General features: G+C 37.3%; 1 protein-coding gene across 5 annotated transcripts in view; it reads right to left on the reverse strand.

Moving 5' to 3' along the window:
• Positions 1 to 632: 632 nt before the first annotated feature.
• aftphb (aftiphilin b) overlaps positions 633 to 27,658 on the reverse strand; it is a 31,254-nt gene continuing 4,228 nt past the window's right edge. Inside the window, exons 2-10 of one of the 5 annotated variants that reach the window (XM_049463851.1) lie at positions 24,307 to 25,899; positions 23,999 to 24,144; positions 22,157 to 22,277; positions 21,226 to 21,282; positions 20,614 to 20,718; positions 14,551 to 14,581; positions 7,039 to 7,131; positions 4,028 to 4,151; positions 633 to 1,842 (exon numbers count right to left, since the gene is read on the reverse strand). In XM_049463851.1, coding sequence (XP_049319808.1) covers positions 1,704 to 1,842; positions 4,028 to 4,151; positions 7,039 to 7,131; positions 14,551 to 14,581; positions 20,614 to 20,718; positions 21,226 to 21,282; positions 22,157 to 22,277; positions 23,999 to 24,144; positions 24,307 to 25,860 — 2,370 coding nt within the window. In that variant the 5' untranslated portion in view covers positions 25,861 to 25,899 and the 3' untranslated portion in view covers positions 633 to 1,703. Of the gene's footprint in view, positions 1,843 to 4,027; positions 4,152 to 7,028; positions 7,132 to 14,550; positions 14,585 to 20,613; positions 20,719 to 21,225; positions 21,283 to 22,156; positions 22,278 to 23,998; positions 24,145 to 24,306; positions 25,900 to 27,658 lie in introns of all 5 variants that reach the window. The other 4 variants (XM_049463850.1, XR_007424070.1, XM_022672770.2 and 1 more) reach the window with 4 other exon arrangements.

A 27,658-nucleotide genomic window follows, 5' to 3' on the forward strand; every position in this document is an offset into this window, starting at 1 on the left:
CCCCTTTCTACGTACGCCCAGCGCCATCACTCAAGGCAGAAGCCACGCATCTTCTGCGCTGTAATTGGCATAAATATAAACAGCCCTGCGTTCCACAAGGCCCTGCTGCGTCCTACATAAACAACAAGCATAAACAACAAGCCAATCACGTAGCCGGAGACGAGATACTGCTGGCCAATCACCGCGTAAGAAGGCGGCGTTTACTCCGAATACGGGTGGGAAATCAAATAAACTCTCTCAACCTTTCTACGTCACTTGAGACGCAGCCAATCCTCTTTCTGCACGAAATTACAGCTTAGTCCAAATTTCTGTACATTAAAAAGAGAATAAAGACAAACAAACAATAAAATAACTAATCCGTTAATTAATTAATTTTAAAAATACTAATAAATAAAGTGAAACATTTTTTTTGAAGGGATTAGAGGAGTTCCTCGAATCTGAGTCTAATCTGGATCATTTCACAGAGCAGGATTTCTAATTTAAGCCAAAGGTTGCAAGGGTTAGTCACACTTATACAACATATGGATTCAAATATATGTAAATACTGATTGTGGTCTGTTTGTCTGTCTTTCTATCTACATATGTTTCATCTTACTCTGTACCATAGAAATGAATGTAGCAAAAGTCCTCGATTTTGCTTCATAAGCACACTGTTTTTATTCACAGCCACACAACATTCTTCTCCCCTGATCCAGACACACCCTCACGATTATCAATCATTCTGATCATGTTTACTTATGCAAAATATATCTTTCAATAGTTCATCACAGATATGATGGCAATAAATACACACCAACAGGAGATAAATACAATAAATAAAACCGTGTCCCTCATTAAGACAATGATGGATAAAATCTATATCTTTAGTTCAATTCTGGACAGCCAAAGCAAAAGCAAATACAGGCATCAAAAGAAAAGTACACTGAATATACACTAAATATACACTCAAACAGTCAAACATCTGCAGCACACGCCTACTGTGCTTTTCTAAATAAATGCTGTTGTATTTGCTCTAAAGGCTCAGACTTATTATTAGAAATATTATTTATAGTTGTTTCTAAAATAAATACTAAGTAATACATTTAACAAGGTATTTTATAGTTTGAAGTTAATTACTGGAATATTTTGGTACATATTTAATATTTCTGACAATTTATAAACTGTTTTCTAGTAGTTATTCCAATTATTAGAAAACGTTAATTATTTCAAAATGTGGGAAATAGTAAAAATATATATATATTGCTGTGTCCAAACATTTGACTGATGGTGTACGACAATAAAAATTTTCAAACAATTTATAATTCAAAAGCTTCTCAAACTTTTTATAATAACATTAGATTTGTAGACACACAAAGAATAGCACAAATCGTCAGTATTAATAAGTTAATGCTATTTCAAGTAGTAAAATGTGCAGTTTGTTGTCTTGAAACACGTTGTGTGTCAATCAACAAGAGCTAAAGCCGCCGCATCCTTCAGGACGAGGCGAAACATGGAGAAAAAAAAAAAAGGAAGAACACTTGTTTAGCAAACAATACTAGAGAGGAAACTCTCTTACAGACAGATGTGCTTTATGTGGAGGTGCTTTGTGTTACTGTCACCCATTCTGGAAAATGTCCTCCTGTTATACAGGTTCACTGAGCTGCTAAACAGCTCAATCGTTAAGGCAGCAAGTTCAAAGATGATTGGACGATGGGTGGTAGAGGTCAGGGGCAATTGGCTGCAGGGTTAAGAGAATAGGGGAACATCAGAACACGGGCCCGCATGAAAGACATATCAGGGAGGAGTGAAATGACTCGGGCGGCCTCCTCACTGATTGCTCCATCTTCCATCTTCTCCGTCTTCCTGTGAAAAACACAAATTTGCACTTTATTATCCACACAGGAACATACATTACTGTGTCAAATGTTTTAATACCCTGAGGAAATTAGAATGTAATCTCCTTATCTGTGCAGTAAAGTGTTTATTTACTCAGTAAAACATCACTATGTTCATTAAATCAACCCCATAACGTCTTCTAATGGGTGTCTGGTATTGTTTATAGTTATTGCCATATCAACAATTTGATGGTTTGTTGGTAAATCAGTGCAGTTTAATGATGTTAAATCAGGTGGACTGATGATGAAACTGAAAACATCCTGAGTAGCTTAACAAATTTTTCTATAGTGAGAAATTCTCTGGTTAGCATGCTGGCTATTTTAGCAAGCTATTCATCAAGGCATTTTCATAAAACATTACATTTATATTGTGCATTAGTTTACGCTTCTCGAATGTTTTCCCAACTTAGTTTGGCTAATTAATTTTTCTAGTCTCAGGCCCAATCCCACTTCTTCCCTTGACCCTACCACTTAGCCCTACCCTCTGTTTTGCGTTTTCACGTCTAGGGGCAGGCTGCCCTGATTTTTGTTAGGATGGAGGGTAGTAGGGGTGTGACGAGATCTCACGAGATTAAAACGTGACGATATATCTCGTCAAGCTTAAACCGGTCTCGCGGGAGAAAAAAAAAAACAGTTTACCGTGGACTTTTTAGGAGGGATCTGGCAACACAGTAGCGATAGTAGCGAGTGTGGTGGCTGAGCAGTGAGAGCAGCTCTCAGCAGAAGAGGAAAATCTGGGTATTTGCATAGAAGATGCTTCTGCTACTTTTAAGTTGTATATCTGGCTGCATTTTGGCTCCAGTGGAAACAATAAACGGTAACAGAGTGACCAACAAGACACAAGCCATATGTAAATACTGTAAGTAAATCCTACATGTGACTGTTTCATAGGCAGTTGTACTAATCCCTTAGCTCTGTACTGTATTTAAAAAAAATGTTCTGTCTCTGTTTGCACTTCAAGCATAGTCTTAATATGACTGGTTATGGTTATGCATAGTTAAATTACAAGAGATTTAGGAGAAAAAAACACAAACCATAGTCTTAATATGACTGGTTGTGGTTTGCACTTATTGTTTGCACTATATAAGTATAACTATATATACTATAAGTATAACTATAACTATATAAGTTTTATTTTTATTTCTTATTCTTATTCTTATTTCTATTTCTTATAGAATCAATGTGTGAAACAAACCAGTCTGTTAAGTTTGCATTATATGATTTTGTCAAATAAAATTCTATTTATCAAGCCATTTTCCCCGTTTTCTTTAAAATTTTATTTTTAAATCTCGTCTCGTTCTCGTGAACCCAGTATCTTGTCTCGTATCGTGATACGATGTGTCTTGTCACACCCCTAGAGGGTAGGTTAGGGAAATGGCAGGAGTCCAATTTCCAAACTCTGGAGAGAGCTTTCTGCCCCTCCTGATAGATGCTAGCTCACGAGGGTTGCCAGATTGACACACAGTGGCAAACGAGGACAAGTCACTGTGTATCCTGCTACTTTATTGCTGATCAGTAAATATATATATATACATATATATATACATATATATATATATATATATATGTATATATATATATATATATATATATATATATATATATGTATATATATATATATATATATATATGTATATATATATATATATATATATATATATATATATATACATACATATATATATATATACTGTGACTCCAAAATGACCGCTATTTACTTAACTATGGTAAGCAAATCTTACAGAAGCTCAGTGATTACTTGTAGGTTAGGGGAAGTGTTGGGGCTACATGGGCCTTCAAAACAGATATCCTTCAGAGGAACTCTCCAAACAGAGGACTATGAGAATCACTGGCAAGATGGTGCAGCACAATTGACCAAAAAATAAAAAAAGCATTTTCCTTGCTGAAAATGACGATAACCACCAGCAATATTACCATAGTTTAATGTGTTATTTCAATGTTTTATGGCCACTCCTTTAAAGCAAGCATACAAAAAAATCACTAGCAGTTAACATTAGTAGCTAGCTAGCTAACTTTCCTGTTCCACTTTAAATGGTACATACATTTGTTGATTCTGCCTGATGCCATTAGCTTTCTGCTAACAAGAATAGTGTTCTTTTGATCTTAGCAACATATATGTGTGTGTGTGGTACCTAGTCACAGTGCTTGTTTTCTCCACAGTCTCCATCAATTTGTTAAAGGCCTCTGCTACATTACTTCCCACATTACTGCTGTCTAGTTTAGCAGTGGTCAGTACATACAGCTCCGGATCCACACCTATACATGCAGGAAAGAATGTGTTTAGAACACAGTGTAGCACACAGAATAACAACACAGTATATAAACACACATAACACACATAAACCAATGCTAGTGTTAAAGTAGCAATCAGTAATGAATGAGAGCGAGTGTATAGTGAAATGGCTACAGGAGTCCAATTTCCAAACTCTGGAGAGAGCTTTCTGCCCCTCCTGATAGATGCTAGCTCACGAGGGTTGCCAGATTGACACACAGTGGCAAACAACGACAAGTCACGCTGTATCCTGTTACTTTGTTGCTGACCAGTGAATATATACTGTAAATAGACTACAAAATGACCGCTTCTTACTTGGTTATGGTTGGCTATGGTTAGCAAACCTTACAGAAGCTCAGTGATTACTTGTTCAACAGAAACTTAGCCAGCTCACCCTTTTCCATGACTGAAGCTCACAGTTTGCATGCTGTTGTGTTTTTTTTTTTTATACCTGGCAACACGGGATGTGGAAATGGGACTGGGGAAATGGTGGTGGGCAGATTTAAAGGCCACAACCTACACTGATTATCGTGTGACATACTGCACAGCTCAAGTAAGAAAATACTGTACTGCATTCAATTCAAGAATGCAAATTATGTAGATTCTAAAAACAATACAGGCATTACAAATATATGTTGCTACAATTTGCAGTATATATTTAAGAATGGGTTTGCATTAGTTGTGTATCTGTAAATGCAGATAATGATGAGCAGGAGCAGTATAGTGTGCAGCCTGACCATTAATTTCAGAGATAAAACACACAAAACATTCAGAAGGACATCCAGGCAAAGTAACTCTCCCTCATGAACAACACACATCATTTAAATGTCCTTTAAAAACAACACACTGCACTCAAAACAAGCTATGCAACCATTCTAGCAAAACATGCTTCAGAGACAAAGGCCAGGGGTGTAACTGAAAAGCTTCTTTAGATCGGTAGCCTTGGGGATACCAGATACCAGCATTTCTGGTGAAAGGAATGACAAATTACAGTGACTTTCAAATTATGCAGCATTTACCACCAGGTTAAGTGTCATGTCTTAATGACTTAGAACATATTTTTACAACACAAACTTAGAAAGACTATAACTAAAGCCAAATTCAGGTGGGGTAATGTATTTCTACTACAGGACATCAGGAAAATATATAACTGATTTGCCCGGGATAAGATATCTCAGCATAAAATACTTAGATGGGAGCGGCTCCTCGATTTAAGCACTGCCGCTAGCTCCAAAACATGTTAGGATAACCAATATTATAAGCTGCTTTTTCAGAAATAATTACTACAAAAAAAGTTTAGTAGGTAAATTAGCAGCTACAGGTTTCTAACACACATGAGCCCAATAGGCTATGCTACAGAATAACACACCTAAAGCTACAAAAACCTTGCATCTCCATGACGTCTTCTGGCTTTCAGTGCTTTACGTAGTTTAACACCTGAGCTTTACCACCGTGCACAACTACACTTATGAACCTCCTCATTCTCCTTGTTATACTGAAGATAAATATTACCGGAATCTTTGCTAATGAGTGACATGGTGCATTTGGACTTGAATTACCTAAAATAATAATTACTTTAGCCCACCTCCCCTGTAAAACTAATCCCATTCGAATAAGATTTAGAAATACTTTAAAATGCATATAAAAGAGAGAAAGTTTGTTAGGAGTTCCTTAGGTGCTCTGAATGGTTCTTTAAGCAATGCCTAAAAAAACACTTTTGGTTCCATAAAAAAATCAAGTTTAAAATTGAGATAGACTCACATGGAAATGAGATCTTCTAAAGATCTAAAGAAGCTTCATATGATGTAAAAGTTTACAAATGCAAAGGTTCTTCAAACTCTTATATCCCAATTAAAAACATGGTTCTTTGGAGCCGAGTGGTCCAGTGGTCTAAAGTGCTGCCACTATGAGCGGGAGGTCGTAGGTTCAACATTGGCCCTGCTCCCTCCGGGTGGGTAGATGGCGCTCTCTCTCCACATCATTTCTAGGGTGATGTCCGCAGCACCTGGTGTCTGTGAGCTGATGTATCAAAACCGAGTCGCTGCGCTTTCCTCCGAGCGTGCTGGCTACTCGGCAACGCTGCATCAGCAGCAGCTTGAAAAAAACGGTGGCTGACTTCACATGTATTGGAGGAAGCATGTGTTAGTCCTTGCCCTCCTGGTGTGTTGGGGCATTACTAGTGATAGGGGGAGTCCTAGTGAGTGGGTTGAGTAGTTGGCCGTGTAAATTGGGGAGAAAATGGGAAAAATTTAGGAAAAAAACAAAAAAAAAAACAAACATGGTTCTTTAACACAGAACATAGATCTCATTAAAAAAGAAATTGGACACTGCATGTCCAAATGTTTGCGGACACACCTTCAAATTAACGCAAACACTGTTACACAGATATGCAAATGCACGGACGCATGCACACACACACACCTTGTCTAGAACAAACTCCATAAACCAAGAAAAGGAAAGGTCAAATCACTGCAAGCCACACACCACTACACACCCAAACTGTCCAAAAGTATCCAGAAACCACTTCTACTTAGTGAACTCAACTACTGCATGTAATGTACAGACACAGATCACATGGATGCTGTGGGGTTTTGAAATGTGTTGGAGTAGTGTTGGGCGATATGGTAAAAATACCATATCACAATATTTAAAGATGTTTTCAAGATACACAATATTTATCATAATGTTTCATCACACAGACTAAAAGCATCACCAGTGTCAGAATCTTAAAAAAAACCTGCTATTCATATTCCCTTGAATGAATTCCACTGAATGAAGTGTCTACATACTTTTGGACATATATGGAGTTACATGTATACATATATAGGGTGTGTGTGTGTTTTTTTAAATGTCACATCCACCTGTTCTGACCTGGCAGTACTGGAGCATCAGTATCACTATCAGAGCTACTGTCGTCCACCGGCCCAAAGAAATCAAGGTTGAGCTGGGAACCTACGCCCCCTGCTGTTGGGTTGGAACAACAACAGTCAACAGCATCACCACCACCGTCAAGACAGTTGCAAATATGTAACAGAAATGCTGTTTTTTTTTCTTCCTTTTTTATGCTTTACGATCATATATAATGTAATAGCATGATTGGTGTGATCAATTTATTACAGTTATGTTATTATTATTTTGTGGTTTAAACATTTTCATTATTGACAAGCTATTGTTATGTTAAACAGACACAATATGGCATTTTCTCTATTCTGAAGTCACCCAACCCTTAGATTGACTCCACAGAGGCTAAAAAAAAAAGTCTCTTTTTCTTGCTAACTTTGGGTAGCACAAAGAAAAAAAACAAAACACCTGGCTAAAGGCCGGATACATAATATACATATACATATATATATATATATATATATATATATATATATATATATATATATATATATATATATACACATATACATATATATATGTATATATATATTTTTTTTTTCTTGCTTTTTAAAAGAACATAACATCTAAAACTACAATTTATAAACATTTATTGAACAATTATTTGAAACACCCCGCGGAGAAAAAAATATTATTATTTACCCTCAAGTAAAAAAGAAAATATGTTACTGGAAATTGGTTGCAAATTGAGTGCATTATCAAAAATGTCATTGTTCTGTAACGATTTTTGAGTTTTTCCCTTATTTGGCCACCAATACCATCTAAACACAAATTTTGGCAGAATCATTTTAGTTGTTAAATTTTCGGCGCCACTACCAAAGTAATATCTGATGAACTGAGCTTTTGTGGTTATTAAGGAAACTTAAATACAGGTAGATCCAATACAGGTATCCAATAATGTCAATAATTATGGATGCAAATGAACGGTTTCGTTCAAAGCCAAAAAAAAAAAAAAAATCCTGCATTTTCATTAAATATGTCATTTCTGAAATTTGTTGCAATTTCTATTATTACACATTTCATTGTTTTGTATAGATTTTTCAGTTTTCCCTTATCTGGACACCAATACACCAATAGTGCCTTTTTTAGCTGAATTGTTTTGGTTGTCATATATTTGGTGCATCACTAGTTACAATCATGTGACGAGCTGTATTAACTAACTATGTTAGCAAGCTGTGGACCCAGTAAAGTTTCAAACTTGAAACCTGTTTATAAAACATGTGCTTTGAAGAGGCAGAAGCAGCAGTGAAAATATAAAGCATATTGTCATTAAAGAAGAATCAGAACAGACAAGAAAAGACAGTATACAGCAAGACAGGACAGAATAGAAGGAGATTATTATATAAAACGTTTTTATTTAACTTATTCTGAGATTATGTTTGACACAAAAGTTGGACTTTGTACTGAAAGTACAAATGAAGTCATGCTTTAAATCTAACAGAAAGGAAGAAGAAGAAAAAGGAAAAAACACACTAAAGTGCATAAGATAGCAGATTCTTTAAGACAGATCAAGGAGCAGAATCACAGTTGTTTTTCATCAGAAAGAAAGAGTACGTAACAGTAAGTGAAGGATGAAGAAAAACAGACAGAAATACAGTACAGATCACAAAGTGTTTAAAGAACAGGTCTGTCTTAATGTAAATGTTGCTGCTAAATGCAGTGTTGAAAGGCATATTTAGCTTTTTATGGCTTTCCTTGTGTGTCTCCAGCTATTCCTCTGAAGTTTTGTCATCTTCTGAAGCTAGTTGAGCTTCTGAAGCAAAACCTAACAAGCCAAAGCATTCGTCCATAATTTAAAGCTTCATTTCTAAATACTGACTGTCCGGAGTGTATTTCACATTGAAATCAGCAAATAAAAAGGAGTACTTTCACAATCAAAGAGAAACCAAAACACTACATTAGCTAATGTTGCTAATAACAAAAGAAGCTTAGCTTTGTTAGCACAAGGCTAACATCAGTCAGAACCAAGAGATCTATTGGAAAAATACCCTCAAAGACGGCTAACACTGCTAATGCCGCCAAATGTGCTAGGCTAGGAGGGGCTAGTTAGTACAAAGCTAATGAAATATCACCCCAGAAGTTTTTTACTTTTTGCTATACTATATGGACCCCTGCTAAACTAGAAATTGTTTTCTTTTAAAATAAAAGATATTAAAAACAGACTTTTTAAGTCTCCTGGAAGTTGCGGGAATCCACCAAATATTAATAACAGCTCCCTGATGCCCTGGAATCTATAATGAGTGGCCCAAGTATAAACACAAATGTGCACGCTGGCAACACAGACTTTTTTTTCCCAATTGTGTGTGAAAGAAAGGGAGAGGGAGAAAAAGGCACTTCCCTCTGGTCCAAGTACAGGTCCAGGGGTACCTCCCATTAATTAATTCTTACAACTTGGAATGTCTGAAAAAGAGTTTATCCTGCTCTTCACTGTACATGGAATTTTTTATAATTTTATTTCAAATTTTCCCATTTTCTCCCCAATTTACACGGCCAATTACCCAACCTACTCACTAGGACTCTCCCTATCACTAGTGATTCCCCAACACCCCAGAAGGGTGAAGACTAACACATGCTTCCTCCAATACATGTGAGGTCAGCCACCGCTTCTTTTCGAGCTGCTGCTGATGCTGCATTGCCGAGCAGCATCACAGCACGCTCAGAGAAAAGTGCAGCGACTCGGTTCCGGTACATCAGCTCACAGACGCCCTGTGCTGCAGACATCACCATAGGAGTAATGTGGGGAGAGAGCGCCATCTACCCAACTGGAGGGAGCAGGGCCAATTGTGCTCCCTCTGAACGCCGGCAGCTTGATGGCAAAGCTGCATGAGAGCGGGGTTGAACCTGCGATCTCCCGCTCATAGTGGCAGTGCTTTAGACCGCTGGACCACTCTACGCCCCCATGGAAGGCTTTTTACTAGATTCAAGAACATTGCTGTGAGGATTTGATTGAATTTAGCAACAAGATACGCAACAAGTGAGTTCAGGATGTTGTAAAATCACCAATGCACCTGATTTTCATCTCACGCTATTAAAAAGTATTTGATGGAGCACCATCATTCCAGAAAACAACATTTGTCCACTGATCTTCCACCGTTCTTCTACTGCTCCACAACTCAATAACCCCCCCACCCCCAACCCATCCCATCCCTGCCATTAGGACTTAATGGTGCCAATAGCTTTATGTTCATCTGCTCCAGAGAGGCCTGTTCTATTGGTAGTATATGTCTACAAAATCTAGAGATGCTGTGTGTATGCGTTTGCCCATCTGTGTCAGCAATGGCTGTAGTAGTTGAACAAATGCATTCACTTAAAGGGGTGTAAACAAAACATTTGGACATACAGTGTATGTTAGCAGTAGCATTGAGGGTAGCATTACTTCTGGCTTCATGTTTTGCTGCTTTTTGATGGTTCTGCTGCATTTGTTCATGTTTTCTTTAGCACCTTTTTAAATGTCCTTTTTTTGTTGAAGCCAAACTGGTGCTAAATTTGCATCAGTAATTGTCCACCAAAATAAATAAATAAATAAATAAAATAAAAAATACAACCAACATTATACTCAGTCCTAAGGTCAAGGATTAGCATTACAGGTAACCACGGTCATTGGGCACCAAGTCAGTAAACATTTTGACTTGTTTAATGAATAAATACTTTGGGGACACTTTTTTTAAAACATGTTTAGGACAAATGAGTAATTTCAGTTATTTGAATCAACGTATCTTAATAACATTTAATATTTAATAATAATATTTAATATCATATTCAGTTTTAAGTAGATTTATTCTAAGAGAGTGATCACACGCATGCAACAAAATCCGTGCGACAGTGTTAGCGGCAGTGCTAGCTTACATATTTTGGTATGTCAGCACCTTTCATATGTTTCAACCACTTTAAAGAGAGGGGGAAAAAAAAAGTGTTTCAATCTGTGCTTTTAATAACAGTTTGGAATGCACATTAACCATAAGCAGAGCTAGTTTAACATAGACAAAATATCTGCAGTAATTTTAACTGAATGTTGTATGAAACAGTGCGTGAAACAAAAATCTAACTTTGTTTAAAATAAAGCAAAGTGTCCCCAAAATGATGAGCAGCAGATAATACTGAAAATCCTATAAAAGCACATTAATTTGTCATACCCTAAATGCTTGATAGGATATCTTTACGCAGCACACACTCAAGTGACTACTCGAGTAATGTAATGTTGCTGGCTGTGTGTTTCTTCCTCTGTTTGGAGCCTTTAGCACTAGAGGTGCTTAAGTGGTGTAACACTAGTGGTGTAACTGATCCCATAACTCACGGTTATAACATCCTTATGCTGTTCTGAAAATGTATCCAATCCGTAAAAAAATAATAATAATAATAAAAAATAAAAACTATTTTCAGATCAGCTAAAAACTAAAATTGAGGGAGAAAAAAATTGTTTTAAAGTATTTTGTTACTGCTTTTTATATTTGTATTAGTTACTTTTATTTTGACATGTTTTATTTGTATTAGTGATTAATATATACAGCTCTGGAAAAAATTGAGAGACCACTTCAGTTTCTGAATCAGGTTCTCTGATTTTGCTAATTGTAGGTATATGTTTGAGTAAAATGAACATTGTTTCTTGTAGTTTATAGAATAACTTTTCTCCCAAATTCCAAATATTGCCATTTAGAGCATTTATTTGTAGAAAAATAATGCAAAGAAAACAGGTTTATATTTATAAGAGTTCAAAAATCAGTATTTTGTGGAATAATCCTCGTTTTTAAATTACAGTTTTCATGCATCTTTGCATGTTCTCCTCCACCAGTCTTACACACTGCTTTTGGATAACTTTGTGTCTTTACTCCTGGTACAAAAAAATCAAGAAGTTCAGCTTGATTTGATGGCTTGTGATCACCCATCTTGCTCTTGATTATATTCCACTCATAATTTTTAAGTGGCCTCATTTTTTTCCAGAGCTGTATATATTTTTTATTGTTTGCATTGGGTACTTTTATTTTATTGAGTCAGAGTCAGTGGATGAATGATGTGACTGCTCTCTTGCCCTCGTTTTTTTTTTATTACGTTACACAGTAAGCTGATTATCTGTGATCCGTTACACCACTAATCACAACCTTCATTTAGATGCTCAGCTTAAACAAAAACAGCTCGTTTTAGACTTGTTATAAAGCTATTTTTAAAGAAGAAACAACAGATCTGTATCGAACAGCACTTAATAATTCAATATCTGTATCCGTATTGTAACCGGTATCTGTAACCTGTATTGTGTCGTCTCTAAGTCACTCCAAGCCCAATTCTGTTTAGTGTTTCTATGGCTTTGAATGGGTTCCTAAAGAGAAACTCCAACAGTTTTCAGTGCAGCTGGGAATAAAATACTGACACGTTTTAATGAAATTATTAGGAACACTTTTTTGGCTTTGGAATCCTGGCTGGTCTATACTGATGAAAAAAAAACCTGCCTGCTCACGGAGTGTATCGATTTGCATATTTGAGCAGAAGACGTTGTCGCAGTCGTGTCTTCAGGTCAACGACATGAGGTAGTGCATATCAGGGCACAGTAAAGAGACAACCAGAGGCTGGGAGAGATGGGAATTCCACAGTGCACTCACAGAGGGAGAAAGAACAGAGTAAACCGAGCGGAAGAGGGAGACAGAGAACCAGGGGATTAGAGGTAAGAGGACAAACAGCGTGCTTGTGCAGATCCCTCAAATAACTTTCTCTCCTCTGATAGCACTGACCACTGAGAGACAGACCAGTGATTCCCAAACAGAAGTGCTCTTCTATTTAGCTTGAGACAGTGGTTCTCAATTTGTTTTATACCACGAACCTCTAATGACCAAAATGAATGAACTAAATCTTCCAAGTACCACCTAAAAGCTTGCCGCTTCTGCAGTCTGTAAGTTAATATTATGGTGAGCTGTTTGATTGATTATTGTTTCTGGTTAATACAGTATTCCTACTAGGAATTTCAGTCTCTGGATTTAAACAGAGGGGAATAAACAACAAGAGAGCCAATCAAATCAATGAACTACAGTGTTTATCTATTAACCCTTTGAACCCCAGCCTATGTTCGTATGTATGTGTTTTGTCTCCGTTTTTGTCAGTTTCCCTTTCACTTGTTATAACACAGTTATGTTAGGAGACAGCCACATGCTATCATTTATCTTTATATCAAAAGTGAATTAAGCTGCTCAAAAATGCTTCCAGAATTTGCATATCTTCATGTTTTGATTAAACTTTTCCCAGCACCTGTTTTTTTTTCATATTTTGTAAAATTGAATCTAAAGAAATCAATTTAATTCACACAAGAGTCTTCTTTTCAGTTATAGTTAGATTAGAGTGAATATTAGTAGAAAGTATAAGGATTTTGATGATAACAGCACCAGGCAAATTTTTTTTCTCGATATTTCCACTTCTCGATTTCTCAAAAACACTTCAATTAGCACAAGGTCAGTGCTATTCTTAGAAACAATAAGGTTTCCTGTTTGTCACAATATATGAATCATGTTGGTGTGTTGATGCATTCCTGAGTAATTAAGCTGTAGATACAATGCGTGATTTTTTACACAATTTGAGTAATTGGGGTTCTAAGGGTTAACTGTAGTGCAGAAACTGTAGTGAACTGTTAACTGTGACTGTTGGTCGATAGAGCAGATCTTGTGGCGTTCCACTGGGTTTTATTGTAGGACCAATTAAACTGATGTTAATAATTATAAAACTGTAGTTCTGAGAGTGAAGAACTGAAGTGTAGCTTATTTAAACAGGTTCTAACGGGTAAAAATGAAACACTTGCTAATGTAATGTTACAGGTGGAAACTTTATAGATTCTAGTCCTTAATATTTTAATTCAGGCTGAATTTTTTCACCACTTTGGGATGCTTTGAATACAACCAGTGGTACTCAGTTTGAGAACAGTTTGAGAACCACTAAATTAGGAAAATAACATTGTCTTTATGAATGAAAAGTGGGATTTCTCCATTTTGGGGGAAAATAGAAATCACCAAAGACTTGTGGGATTAAGACTGAACTTTTTTTACTTTCACTAAAATCTTTGCCTTTAATATAAACATTTAGGACTTAGGACTGTCTTGGTTTGCTATACACTGTGTGGAAAAGCAACATTAAGCATTATGAAGCTACAAAAGACGAAAAAAAAATAAAAACCTCTTCAAAAGATTCTGTTGGGAACCACTGGACTTCAGCATCACAGCTGAACCTTCAGTGATCCAGCACATACTTTACACAGGAGAGAAGTACAGAAAGCACCAGAAGAGGGGTGAAACTCTGCAGCTGCAAAAAGACTGAACCCAGTGATAATGGAAATTAAACACAGAGTGATGGGAAAAGGGAAAAAGGACAATGAAGAAAAAGGTAGAGAAAGAAAGAAGAAGAAAGAGAGGTAAAGGCGAAGAGAGGCTGTTTAGGAGTAAGATTTCTGGCGAGAGTGGCGGAGAGCTCGGTCTTGTGTTACAGAGAAAGAAGCTCTTCGCTGAGACGTACCGTCCTCCCGGCTGCTCAACGAAGACGCCACCTGCTGGACATGAACAGAAAACACAGGTATGATTAATTACATGTCACAAAACATACCCATCAATCAATTATATCTAACTGTAAATAACAGCTGACGGATGACCCCACCACACACACACACACACACACACACACGTGCGCTGAAAAAAATTAAAGACCACAAAATGAGTTTCTTTGATTTTGCCAAATTGAAAACCTCTGGATTATAATCAAGAATAAGATGGATGATCACAAGCCATCTAACAAAGCTGAACTGCTTGAATGTTTGTACCAGGAGTGGCATTAAGTTATCCAAAAGCAGTGTGTAAGACTGGTGGAGGAGAACATGCCAAGATGCATGAAAACTGTGATTAAAAACCAGGGTTATTCCACCAAATATTGATTTCTGATCTCTTAAAACTTGAACTTGTTTTTGAGATCTGAAAGTTCTGCATCTTTTTTTTCATATCTCTGCCATTTCTCATTTTCTGTGAATAAATGCTCTCCATTGTATATATATGTATATACACATACACATATACAAGTATACGATGACATTGTCTTTTTAGCAACAAGCTTGTCACAATCATAAATTTAAATGTTGATTATATTATTCTTTTTATTATTATATTATTATGTGCAAATTACTTTAATTATTAATTTGAAAACCAAAAGAAATGCAAGTCAAAGTATGCATAAATACTTAAACATGTATATGACAATGTTATATTTAATTATTAGTAATGACAACAGTTACTAAATAACTGTTGCTAATGTATCTGTTATTGTTGTAATATGCTGAATTCAGAATAAGGTAACTATACTATAATAAAAATTTAATTTGGGCCTTCCCAAAAAATGTTTTCCACAGACCTGTGTAATCTAGACTGGGGAGCAAGTTAGATATTCTTTAAGATTTTTTAAGTTTTTCTTTTCTTTTAAGCATATCTAAGAGACTAAACAAATAATGGATGGTTATTTTTTTTTTTTAAATAAATTAATACATTATTTGGACTTCCGGTTTGAGCGGCGCCATGTAAAGACGTGTCGGAGGCGAGCTCCTCTCGAGAACTGCATATTTCGTACCTATAGATTCAGTAACAGCTCAAAAGTTAGTAAAATACATTAAAAGGGCTGTTGTGCGTAGACAGTTGGTCTCTGGTGGATATAAAGATGCCTCAGGTACGTGGAAAAAAAGACCCAGAAACGGAGGCTAACGCAGTCCCGCATGCAACGGCGAAGAAGGCCATGGCGGACGCTGGTGAGCAGCAGACGGTGCTACAAGCGATTAACACGCTTAAGGTCGACTTGCTGGCCAAGATGGACGAGAAGGCTTCAGCACAAACCGCAGAGCTTCGAGACCAGATTGGGAAGTTGCAAGCTGAGCTAGGCAACGCGCTGGAGCAAGTCAAAACCAGGGTGGAGGCTACCGAAAACCGCATGGTGGAGCTGGAATCCGCGGTGAGTGGTCACTCCGATTCCGTTGTCAGTATGGAAAGAGACATGCAAACCCTAAAAAAAGAGCTGGCTACACTAAAAGACCGGTGTGAGGACCTAGAGGCAAGATCGCGTCGGTCCAATCTGAGAATTATGGGAGTGAAAGAAGGCAGAGAAGGGAGTAAAAAGCTAACTCAGTTCGTAGCGAATCTACTAAAAGATGCTCTGAACCTCGAGACGCCCCCACTCCTGGACCGAGCACACCGCTCTCTCCGAAGCAAACCGACGGAGGACAACCAGCCACCCAGAGCACTAGTAGTGAAATGTCACTATTTCTCCGAAAAAGAGGCGATTCTGCGGAAGGCGGTTGAAAAGAGGCTCCTGACGACAGCTGACGGTGACAAAATCCGAGTACTCCCAGACTTTACCCTTACCGTGAGCAGGCGGCGCGCGGCTTTCAACGAGATCAGGAGTATGCTCCGGAGCTGTGAAGGTGTCCGGTACGGTCTGATGTACCCAGCGACGCTGAGAATCACCACATCCGAGGGTAAAGAGATCCGCTTTGATGATCCAGAAAAAGCGAGGGTGTTCCTCCGGAGCAACATGACCATCCCGACCCAATCACCGTCAGTGGAGGGGCCAGGTATTTCCAGGGATGTCCACTCAGCGCATTGACGCATTGACTTTTTGATTTGCTAACTCAGTCCAGAACTGATGGTCATAATTTGTATTCTTGATGGAGATGGCCCATGTTGCCAGATCAGAGAGAAGGGATTTAAACCAACCCTAGTGAGTTAGATCCAATCTTGCGTTCGTTGCTTAACTAGTTGAGCTTTACTGAGAATAATTGATTTAAAATACTTATTGCAGTTCTTGAGGAGGTGGGCCTATGTGGTAAGTGATTTTAACTGAGTGTTACACCAATCACTTGACCGCTCAAATCCTCGGCCTAACACAAGCAGTAAATCAGCTCAGTACATTAATTCTTTTCTTTTGGAATATGGTATGATTGATCCTTGGAGATTTAAATATCCAACTCAGAAGCAGTTTTCCTTTTTCTCTTCGGTTCATCATACATATTCCAGAATTGACTATTTTCTGATAGACAGGAAATTGCTTTCTTTGCTGAGATCAATAGAATACGATAGTATAATTATATCAGATCATTGCCCAGTGATACTTGAGCTCAGCTTTCCAGGAAACAGACCTCCGGTACAAGCTTGGCGCCTAAATCCAATTAATTTAGCTGACGATAATTTTGTTAAATTTATAAAATCACAAATAGATTTTTTCCTTGAAACGAATGAATCGCCTGATATTAGCTATATGACACTATGGGAAACCCTAAAAGCATATATAAGAGGGCAAATTATTTCATACGTGGTCGGTGAAAAAAAAAGGAACAAAGCGCACTACAGATATTTCAGACAGGATTAAAATAATTGATGAAGTATATTCAGTATCACCGAATGAAGATTTATATAAGGAGAGACTTTCACTGCAGACAGAATTTGATTTATTAACTAATGAGAGGGCGACAGATCTATACTTGAAATCTCGGCAGACCTACTATGAATCTGGCGAATGAGCGAGCAAGCTTTTGAGCCACCAGTTGAAACAATCAGCTTCGCTGGGTTTTATATCAGCTATCCAAAATCCGGAGGGCGAGAAAGTTATTGATCAAAAGGACATTAATGACCAATTTAGGAATTTTTATGAAGATTTATACACATCAGAGGTAGATAACGAGGAACTTATAGAAGGTTTTCTTAAGAACCTTTGGGTCCCCCCTCTTGGCGAATCCGAGAAAGCCAGTTTAGAAAGCTCTATAACGGTGGAAGAGATAGAGAGTGCAGTTAAAAAAATGAAGTTGGGAAAGGCGCCGGGCCCGGATGGGTTCCCTATCGAGTTTTACCGAACATTTTCGGCGAGGTTGATACCCCTACTTTGTCGTGTCTTTGAGGAGATATTAGAAAAAGAATCCCTACCCCCAACAATGACAGAAGCGGTAATATCAGTTCTTCTTAAAAAGAACAAAGACCCACTTAAATGTGAATCGTATCGCCCAGTCAGTCTCCTCTGCTGTGATTATAAAATCTTGAGTAAGGTGCTGGCATCCAGGCTGGAAACAATTATGCCTAATATAATTCATCCAGATCAGACTGGCTTCATTGCTGGTAGACAGTTATCTAATAATTTGCGTCGATTATTCAATGTAATATATCTACCTAGTAATGAAAATAGTCCTGAAGTTATTCTTTCATTAGATGCTCATAAAGCATTTGACAGGATAGAATATAATTATCTATTTGCAGCACTGAGGTCATTTGGCTTTGGGCCAACTTTTACCTCCTGGATTAAGATTTTATATGTGTCACCCAAAGCAATGGTCAGAACAAACCAGATTCTATCCAAATCTTTTCGTATATATAGAGGTACGAGACAAGGTTGTTCTTTGTCCCCATTACTTTTTGATGTGGCGATTGAGCTTCTTGCAATAGCACTGAGAAATAATATCAGCTTGTCTGGCATTACCAGAGAGGGGCAACTCCATAAAATATCTTTATATGCGGATGATCTCCTCCTGTTTCTATCAGATTCAAATACATCTTTACCAATAGCTTTGAGCATTATCTCTGATATTGGTCGTGTATCCGGATATAAAATAAACTTAACTAAAAGCCTCTTATTTCCCATTAATGAGAAGGCACGTCAGATGTCGTTCCAACATTTCCCATTCTCAGTAACTAAGGATAAGTTTATATATTTAGGAATAACAGTGACATCTACGTATAAAAATTTGTTTGACAATAATTTAAAACCTGCACTGGATAAGGCTAGGCAGGACTTTGAGCGATGGTCTTCCCTCCCCCTGTCTCTTGCTGGGAGGATCAATTCCGTTAAAATGATGGTGATGCCAAGAATTCTATTTTTATTCCAAACTATTCCAATTTTTATCCCTAAGTCTTTCTTTAAAGAGTTAAACAAAATTACCTCCTCTTTTATTTGGAACAAGACTCTTCCCCGGATTAGGAAGGAATTCTTAGAAAGGCAGAAGGAGGAGGGGGGATTAGCCTTACCGAATTACATGTACTATTACTGGGCAGCTAATATTCACAAATTAGGGTTTTGGGCCCTAGATTCAGTGGATGAAGAATTGCCAGCATGGGCAGTGATGGAACGACAATCTTGTAGTCCGGTTTCGCTGCTCTCCCTTATTTGTGCCCCATTACCACTTAGCAAACGCTTCTATACCAGAAACCCAGTTGTGAGTGGTTCACTGAAGATCTGGACTCAGTTTAGGATTCATTTTAACATGAGACAGGCTCTCCCCTCTGCTCCGATTCCAGCAAATGCCCTCTTTCCTCCATCACTAATTGACTCCACATTCCAAATCTGGGCGAGGAGGGGTATCGGCCGAGTCAAAGACTTGTTCAAAGGTAATAGTTTGGTCTCATTTGATCAGTTGCAATCAGATTTTGATATCCCAAAATCAAATTTTTACAGATACCTTCAAGTACGCAGTTTTATAAAAAAATATTTTTCACCATCTTTAAATCCACCTGAAGCAAATTGGATTGATGACTGTTTAAATATTAACCCTTTAGACAGGGGAGTGGTGTCCATTCTGTACAACAACATTCAAAGATTTGCCTCACCTACCCTGAATCGTATAAAGGCACAGTGGGAAGAGGAACTGGGGGAAGAAATTTCACAGGAAGTTTGGCAATGGGCTGTACAGTGGGTGCACTCATCATCCATATGTATAAGACATGGTTTACTACAGTTCAAAGTTCTCCATAGGCTTCATTTTTCCAGAAGTAAACTGGCAAAATTATTCCCTGACATGGATCCAATTTGCCTTAGATGTAAACAAGACCTAGGCACCCTTGGTCACATGTTTTGGTCATGCCCAAAACTACTAGATTTTTGGGGGGGTATTTTTAATACCTTCTTACATATCTGGAATACGGATTTCAAACCTAACTCCCTTACAGCTCTATTTGGCGTGGTCCCTGAAGATATACTGGTAACCTCAGCACAATCAGAAGTGGTAGCATTCTCCACACTACTAGCTAGACGAATGATTCTTCGTAAGTGGAAGAGGGCTGAACCACCATCCCATAAAAATTGGGTTAAAGAGGTCATGGCAAATCTTAAATTAGAGCATATGAAGCATACTACCAGGGGATCAGTTAGGAGGTTCTACAAATGCTGGCATCCATTTATGATGTATTTCGAATCCTCCTAGAATCCGCAGCCATCCCTTAACATCCTTTATCACATTTATCTATTAACCCTTTTTTTTTTTTTTTTTTTTTTTCTAATACTGTTTTATACTATTATTATTATTATTGTGTTTTTGTATATTTTTTATGATTATTATTATTATTATTATTATTTTTCTCTCTCTTCTCTGCTTTGGTCAATGGGAAAAGGGGATTAAGAATGTTTGTCCACTTGTCTGTGTGTATGTGTTTGTATTTTCAAGAAATCAAAATTAATAAAAATAATATAATAATAATAATTAATACATTAATTTATTAATTAAAAAAAAGTAAAATATCACTTAGAATTCCAAAAAAAATGGGCTATAATGTTTCTCTTCATCCTTACCAGAGTGCATAGAGTGGACCTGTCCTGGCCTGGTGAGTATGGTGTTTGAGGGGCAGGAGAAGTTGGGGAAGGTCTCACAGGATCTTTGGTAGGTTCAAGCATTCCCTGAATAAAATATATAGGAAAGGAAAACAGACTGTGAGGCAGAGAGTACAAGGATTTTAATTGGTTTAGATTGAGTGATTATCTTACATCCAGTTATTGCACATGCACTCAGGTCAGGAGGCCCTGGCAAAGCAAGTCATTTTTTATTACATGTATTACATTACAAACTTATATCAATCTCTTTATTATACTCAGTTGAACATAATTGGCTTGTTGCTTCTAATCTAAAGTCATTCGATTAGAAGTTAGAAAGATTGTAATTATTGGGAATGAGTTCAACAGGGTTGAAAGACAATAAAATCAGATTTATAGCACTTCACATGCTGAATATCAACCGTGTTTATGAAGCTGCTGGTGTTTTATATGTTAATGTTTGGATGATAACACTAGAACCACCATTACAATTGTATTACATAATAAATATCAATTTCTGTAGCACATGTTTGATAATAAATGAATTACTGAAGTAGAGGAGTGGTTAGAACACTGGCTTAAAAATTCACTCACCAGACCTGAAGCGAACATAGGCACGATCAGTGGTCGCTTCTTCTGACCAGTGAACAACTGCAAAAGGAGTTTAAAAAAAAACAACCAAAAGGAAAAAAAGAATAAGAGAATTAATATGTCTGAAAAGGTGAAGCTTAATTCAGCACTAATTTTGTTTAATGCAAATTCAATGCTCCACAGTTTAGTAAAAAGTAGGGCTGGGTGTTAGTTAAAATAAAAATCAATACTGATGCAATAGCTTAAATTTGATACCAATACCCAAACAATAGTTTTTATACATTTTTCTTAATTAAAATTTTATTTAAAAATAAATTATCTTACACAATGTGTTTATTTAACAGCCAACATAAGTAATCTCTTTCTCATACTGTCACCATGAGAGGCTCCATCTTTTTTGAACTTGTTGGAACAAACAAACAACCTGTTGCCAGAGATTAATTCACAATAATTTCTATATTTTTAAAGATAGCGGTAATAAACAATGTTTTGAATTATTCAAACATATGTTTGCAAAAGTATAATATTGTACTAGTATTCTGTCATAAAGGATAATAACTGGTTGCTCAATATATTAATGGAAACTATACGAGAGCAGAGCCAGACTTTAGAGCATATTGGCAGGTTATGTGGGTTTCATGCAAAGTATTAAGAATAAGCATCATTTCTTTTTTTTCTATCTTTCAGTACTCGATAGTACTGTAACATTTCAGTCTGTACCTTTTTGGTATCAAACTTTAATACCCAGCCCTACTAGAAAGTCTTCTCTGTACTGTACAGACTCCACCAAAAGCAGAATAAGCTCTTTTTTGAAAGAGTTTTGGAGGAAAGGGGTCTAAATACTTCTGTGCATATAGTGTATAAGTACATACTGCCTGCACACATTCCAGATTAATTAATTTTGCGTAAGGACTGAATGAAAACTTAAACTCACAATATTGCGGATTCCCAGACAGTCCAGCAGAATCCTGTTGCTGCGTGAGCCAACCCACTGGACCTTGAGGCCATGGGCGCTGTGTGTGTCCAGCAGGTGGCGCCACATGGCTGCAGCTTCCCTAAGATTGCACACAAGGAAATAAACAGGGTGAAGTGAAGCATCAGCATGGCTGTGTTCCAATCCCTGCATATACAAACTCCATGTTCAATTAACTCTCACTTTCGAGTAAATAAATAAGACTACAAAACTACAAAAAAGTCAAAAAGAAGTGGGTACTTCATATAGTTCATAACAACAGTGTATTATATATTGTATTACAAATAGTTGCTCTTTTAAAATTTAAATCTAACAATAATACATCTCAGAGATTTTATTTCAAATCATCTTTCTCCAGATAACAGCAATTAAAGACCAAAAATAATGCTAAGATACTTGCACACAGAGAATGTCTTTTATAATTTTAAAAGAGCATTTATTTGTAATACAATATATAATACACTGTTGTTATGAATTATATGAAGTACCCACTTCTTTTTGATGTTTTTTTGTAGTTAAAGTTTATATATATGTATATATGCATACATATATGTATACATATATATATATACATATATATATATATATATATATATATATATATATATATATATATATATATATATATGTGTGTATATATATATATATGTGTGTGTGTGTATATGTGTATACATATTTGTATACATGTATATATATATATATATATATACTTTTTTCTTTTTTACCCCAGAATCATCGGTATACGGTATATTGGTACCACTTTAAAATAAGACTACCTTTATAAAGGGTTTATAAATGATTTGCAATTAGTTTATTAATGGTTACTAATTCGGTTGTAAAGGCCTTAAAGATCATTTCAAATCAGTTATAACACATAACTAGAAAGGGCAACAATGACCTTGTTGAATATTGTTGCCCTTTCCACGTATGTATTATAACTGACCATTAATGATTTTTAAGGCATCTACAACCTAACTAGTAACCATTAATAAACTTATTGTACACCATTTATAAATTCTTTATAAAATGTAGTCTTATTTTAAAGTGGTACCATGATATTGCAGGCCGGCAAAGGACCACTACAACCGGCTAACCCAGTTACCTGTTTGTTAAAAAGATATATTCTTTTAGCCTGGACCAGTCTACGTAAGAGAAAGTTATCTTAATACATACATTTAATTTTATTGTTTGTATACAATTAGTTGAAGCTAAAATAAAAGGTAGTGCAGGTGGTACATTTGTTTGTAAAGTTATATCAGGGTGTTTCGTTTCTTTGCAGGATACATAAAGATATATACACATGTAATATCAGATACTGGCATTGGCCCAGATTGGTACATCCCTAACTAAAACCAAAATCCCAATATTAATTCAACAAAAGCCACTCAATTCATCTGCACTAGGCCTGTACCAATAAAAACATATAACCTCAGCAATCAAGCCGTATTATTGTTTTATATATCAAGGCAGTGCCATAATGTTTTTTTTATCTTGTGACAAATATAAATTTAGTACATTTATTTGCTATTAATGTGCTAAATTGTAAAATTATGTTCTACACAGTACTTAATGTTTAAGACAATAACAATACTTTTGTCTAAGTCTCACCCCTAAACAGCGATTGATTTACTGGAATAATCTGGTATCAGATTGGTATCTTGTATTGACTGATATTCAGAGTTTATGTATCAATACTGAAAACCAAAATGAAAAACATAAATTAGTGCATCCATAGTCCTTAGACCACACTACAGAACACAGGCACAGGTATCATATCATGAGTAACCTGGAGGAGATCCTTACCCCTGAACTGGGTGGCTGCTGCTCTCTGGATTGTCCTGGGGATCCAGAAGTGCCTGTAGTGGCACAACTTCTTTGATCTCAGACGTGACCTCTGAAGGAAAGAAAGAGCTTTGGAAGAGATTCTGCAGTTTGCAGTTCGTTCCAATCTAAAAAAAAAAAAATCAAAGTTAAACAAGTTAAGGATAAAATTGAATGCTACATTTGTGAATCCACATCTTAGCATAGGACATAATGATATAATAAAATGCAGAAGTAAGTAGGCATACAATATATGATCTGAAAAGATCTGATCCTTCTTAACAACTCACCGACACATTGTCATTTTGGAGATTGTCACCAGACGTCGCCACAGCTGTACTGCTTGGTTGTTCCTCGCCGAAAGCTGACCACGACTCCCGCTGACTCTCACTTTCCTCCTGCATCCCAAACGCAACCCAGCCATCTCTGCTGCCTGCCGACCCATCAAACGGAGCAGAACTAAAATCTGCAAAGCTGTCACTTGGAGGAAGCTCTGAACACCATGTTTCTTCAATGTTTCTGTCATTAGCCGCTTCTTGGTCTTCCTCAGGCAGTTCTTCTTCCTCCTTCCAGTCCTTCAGGGTGTCTGTGTCCCCATAGTCATCGTCAGTGGAGCAGCCGGATACTGCAGTGACAAAGTCTGCGAATCCTTCTTGCGTTGCCGATTCAGTCCGGCTAAAGTCCACAACACCGACAGCGTCCCTGAAATCACCAAAGCTCTCGTCCATCTCTGTAGTGCCTTTAAGCTCCTCCGAAACCTTATCTCCCTCTGCATCAGGGACTACCTTCAGTGTAAAATCTGTTGTAGTTCCACAAACCTCCTCAAAATCTTCCCTCACCTCCATGCAAGGTACCATGTTATGATCTAAAGAGTCTTTACACAACTGGGCACCAGAGACTTCATCGGCCTCTGCTGCAGGTCCCACTGATGTTTCAGTCCAATCCCCAAGGTCTTCAGACCCACTTTCAGGCACAGCTTCACCAAAGGATGCAACGCTTTCTTGACCAGAAGGTTCCTGGAAACTAGTGGACACTTCTTCCTGTTCTTGCTGTTGTTCTGTTCTTCCTTCATCAATACTTTGATCCCCACTTGTGTTATTGAAAGGAATATCCTGGAATTCCATTGACACCTCATCCACCACATTCTCTTCAGACTCAGATACTTTTTCCAGAGAGATCTGGAAAGCAGCTGAGGGGGAAACAGGACCACTGGAAGACTCTGCTCTAGATCCTACGCCAGTCTCTGTGCTGTTTGTTAAGCTAGTTACTGTGGAGCCATCCAGCGCCATACCCGTGTTAAGCTTGCTCTGTCCATTACTCACAGAATGTCCTCCACTACCTACGCTGAGGTCACTTTGCTGGGCTGCACTGCCGGCCTCAGGTTGAGGATTGCTAGCTGATCTGTGCTGAGCTGTGTTGGGGACCACACAGGGTGCCCCTTTGAGGTCAGATGGTGGCGCACCATTGATGACAATTTCAGATCCCTCAGGTTTTCTGTTCTCACAGTAGGCAATACTGACACTGGTCTCATTAACCAAAGGGTTGGGGATTGAAAAACTGGCTTGGAGATTCTCCGTAAGCGTTTCCGCCTCTTCCGATGTCACGTTTTTCCCTGATGAAGAGGCGTTTTGCACGGATGTGATGTACAGGTCCGGTGGGGAGGTCTCTGTAGCATGTGACTGGTTTGCTGACGTGGGCGTGTCAAACTCTGAAAGGCTGAAGCTGGAGGACACACCACTGCAGTAGCCTCCGAAGTCGCCGAACTCGTCCTCATCTTCCTCCTCTCCGCCCTCGTCCAGCGGTGGAGGGGAGGAGGAGTAAAGGCGGACCACGTCAGGTTCCATACTCCTCTAGCACGGCCTACAGGCCACATGCATGAATACCTGAAAGAGAAATGGAGGGGCAGATACTGATTCTTTGAAGGATGAGCAAAATTAATTCAATACCACTCCTATCTGTGGACATGTTTCCATGGTGACAACGCAAACATGGGACAATGCTAACGATAGCCACCAGGAGTGTAAAAAATAGTAAAAAACTGATCTCTGACAGGGCAATACCATTGTAATCATGGTTTGTCCATGGTCTGTTACAGTGGCTTTTAATAAACTTCTTGTGCAACTTTAAAGTTTTTTAATGTCTTGTTTAAATATCAGGGCTATCCGGATTCTACAAATAAAGTATGGAGCTACTTTGAGCCTTGATAATAGTGAAAAAAGCAATTTATCTGGATGTCAGAAAGCTGCAGGAGAGTGGAGGAGGGCTATTCAACAAAAGTAATTACTTTTTTAGCACATTTTAATACACCCAAAGTTCATTTCACATCGGAGTTCTCCTTTAAGGTAAGAATTATTGCAAGAGTTATTTTATTAACACCAACATCTGACACAAAAAAACACTACCACAAGAACAGAAGGTTTAATTGTCTATTAGGCAAGTTTTATGTTATCAATCACTGCTGATTCTGCCATAATCACAATTCATCACAGCTCTAAGTGCCACGTTAGCAGGGCTGCAGTATTGAGCAACCCTACATATAAACACAGCCACTCAGCAACTGGGATGTTTCTTAATCTGTTGAGTCACAGAAACGTCAGAATGCTCTCAGAATATGCCGACTCACCTGAACTGGAATAACAATCTCTGATTGACTGGGCTTTTCATGGTTCATGGAAATATGGTTCATGGTTCAAAGGCAACTGAGGTGCTGGAGCTATTGGCCACTGTAACCCATTGCACATTATTCCTCAGGCTTGCTGACAGTGGAGTGGGTAAATGTCACAGTTTTTGAGTGCCTTCGTGTCTATGTTACCTTCTGGTTCGTTCCTTTAGTTAGGTTGTCATGTTCAAATCTGCTACACTTTCATAATGTTTATTAATGTATATTGTCTGTTCTCTTTAAATCAAGTCGAAAATCAACTAATTCCATCTTTCTCTCTCCTGGCATTTATCAGGCATTTATCAGCACTGTCTGTGAGATTAGAAACTGCCTTTTTATCATTTACCCAGCAAGATGAGGTGAAGCTGCTGAGAGTTTTATCAGCACACTATGCTTAATTTTAAACTGCAATTGATTTAAATTTATAGCCTTTAAAAAGCAGATCAATACATTTTTCTACTGAGAGACATTTATGTTTAAGTTAAGTTAAAGACAGCTCAGCTAACATTACTCTCTTAGTTCTGCACAGTTTGTATCTTTAAGCTGTTAACCGTTTATCAAACAATACCAACATAAGTCACTGCAATCTCTCTTGATTCGCTCGCATTCTCGCTATATCTTTCACTATATCACACACACACTTCCTCTTTCAATACATGGAATACATTAATGTTAATGCTCTGTTTAACTCAGTAACAGAGTCGTATCAATATTTAAAAAGTATCAAAACTATCCCAATATTATAATACAGTAAAAAAAACAACACTTTACTCTTATTACCATCTCTCTCTCAAAAAAAAACAAGAAACTAACAGCATTAAAAAAAGGAATCAAAATATATATGAAAATATAGTTAACAAATATTGTTATTGTTAAAATTATGACCAGAATAATACTGCCCATTGTTTTTACTTTTTGAGAAAAGCCCATTAACATAAAAAGAGCCAGTATGTCAACTTTTTTAAAAAAGTGTTTAGTTTATG

Source organism: Astyanax mexicanus, chromosome 14 (genome assembly GCF_023375975.1).
Source record: "Astyanax mexicanus isolate ESR-SI-001 chromosome 14, AstMex3_surface, whole genome shotgun sequence".
NCBI lineage: Eukaryota > Metazoa > Chordata > Actinopteri > Characiformes > Acestrorhamphidae > Astyanax > Astyanax mexicanus.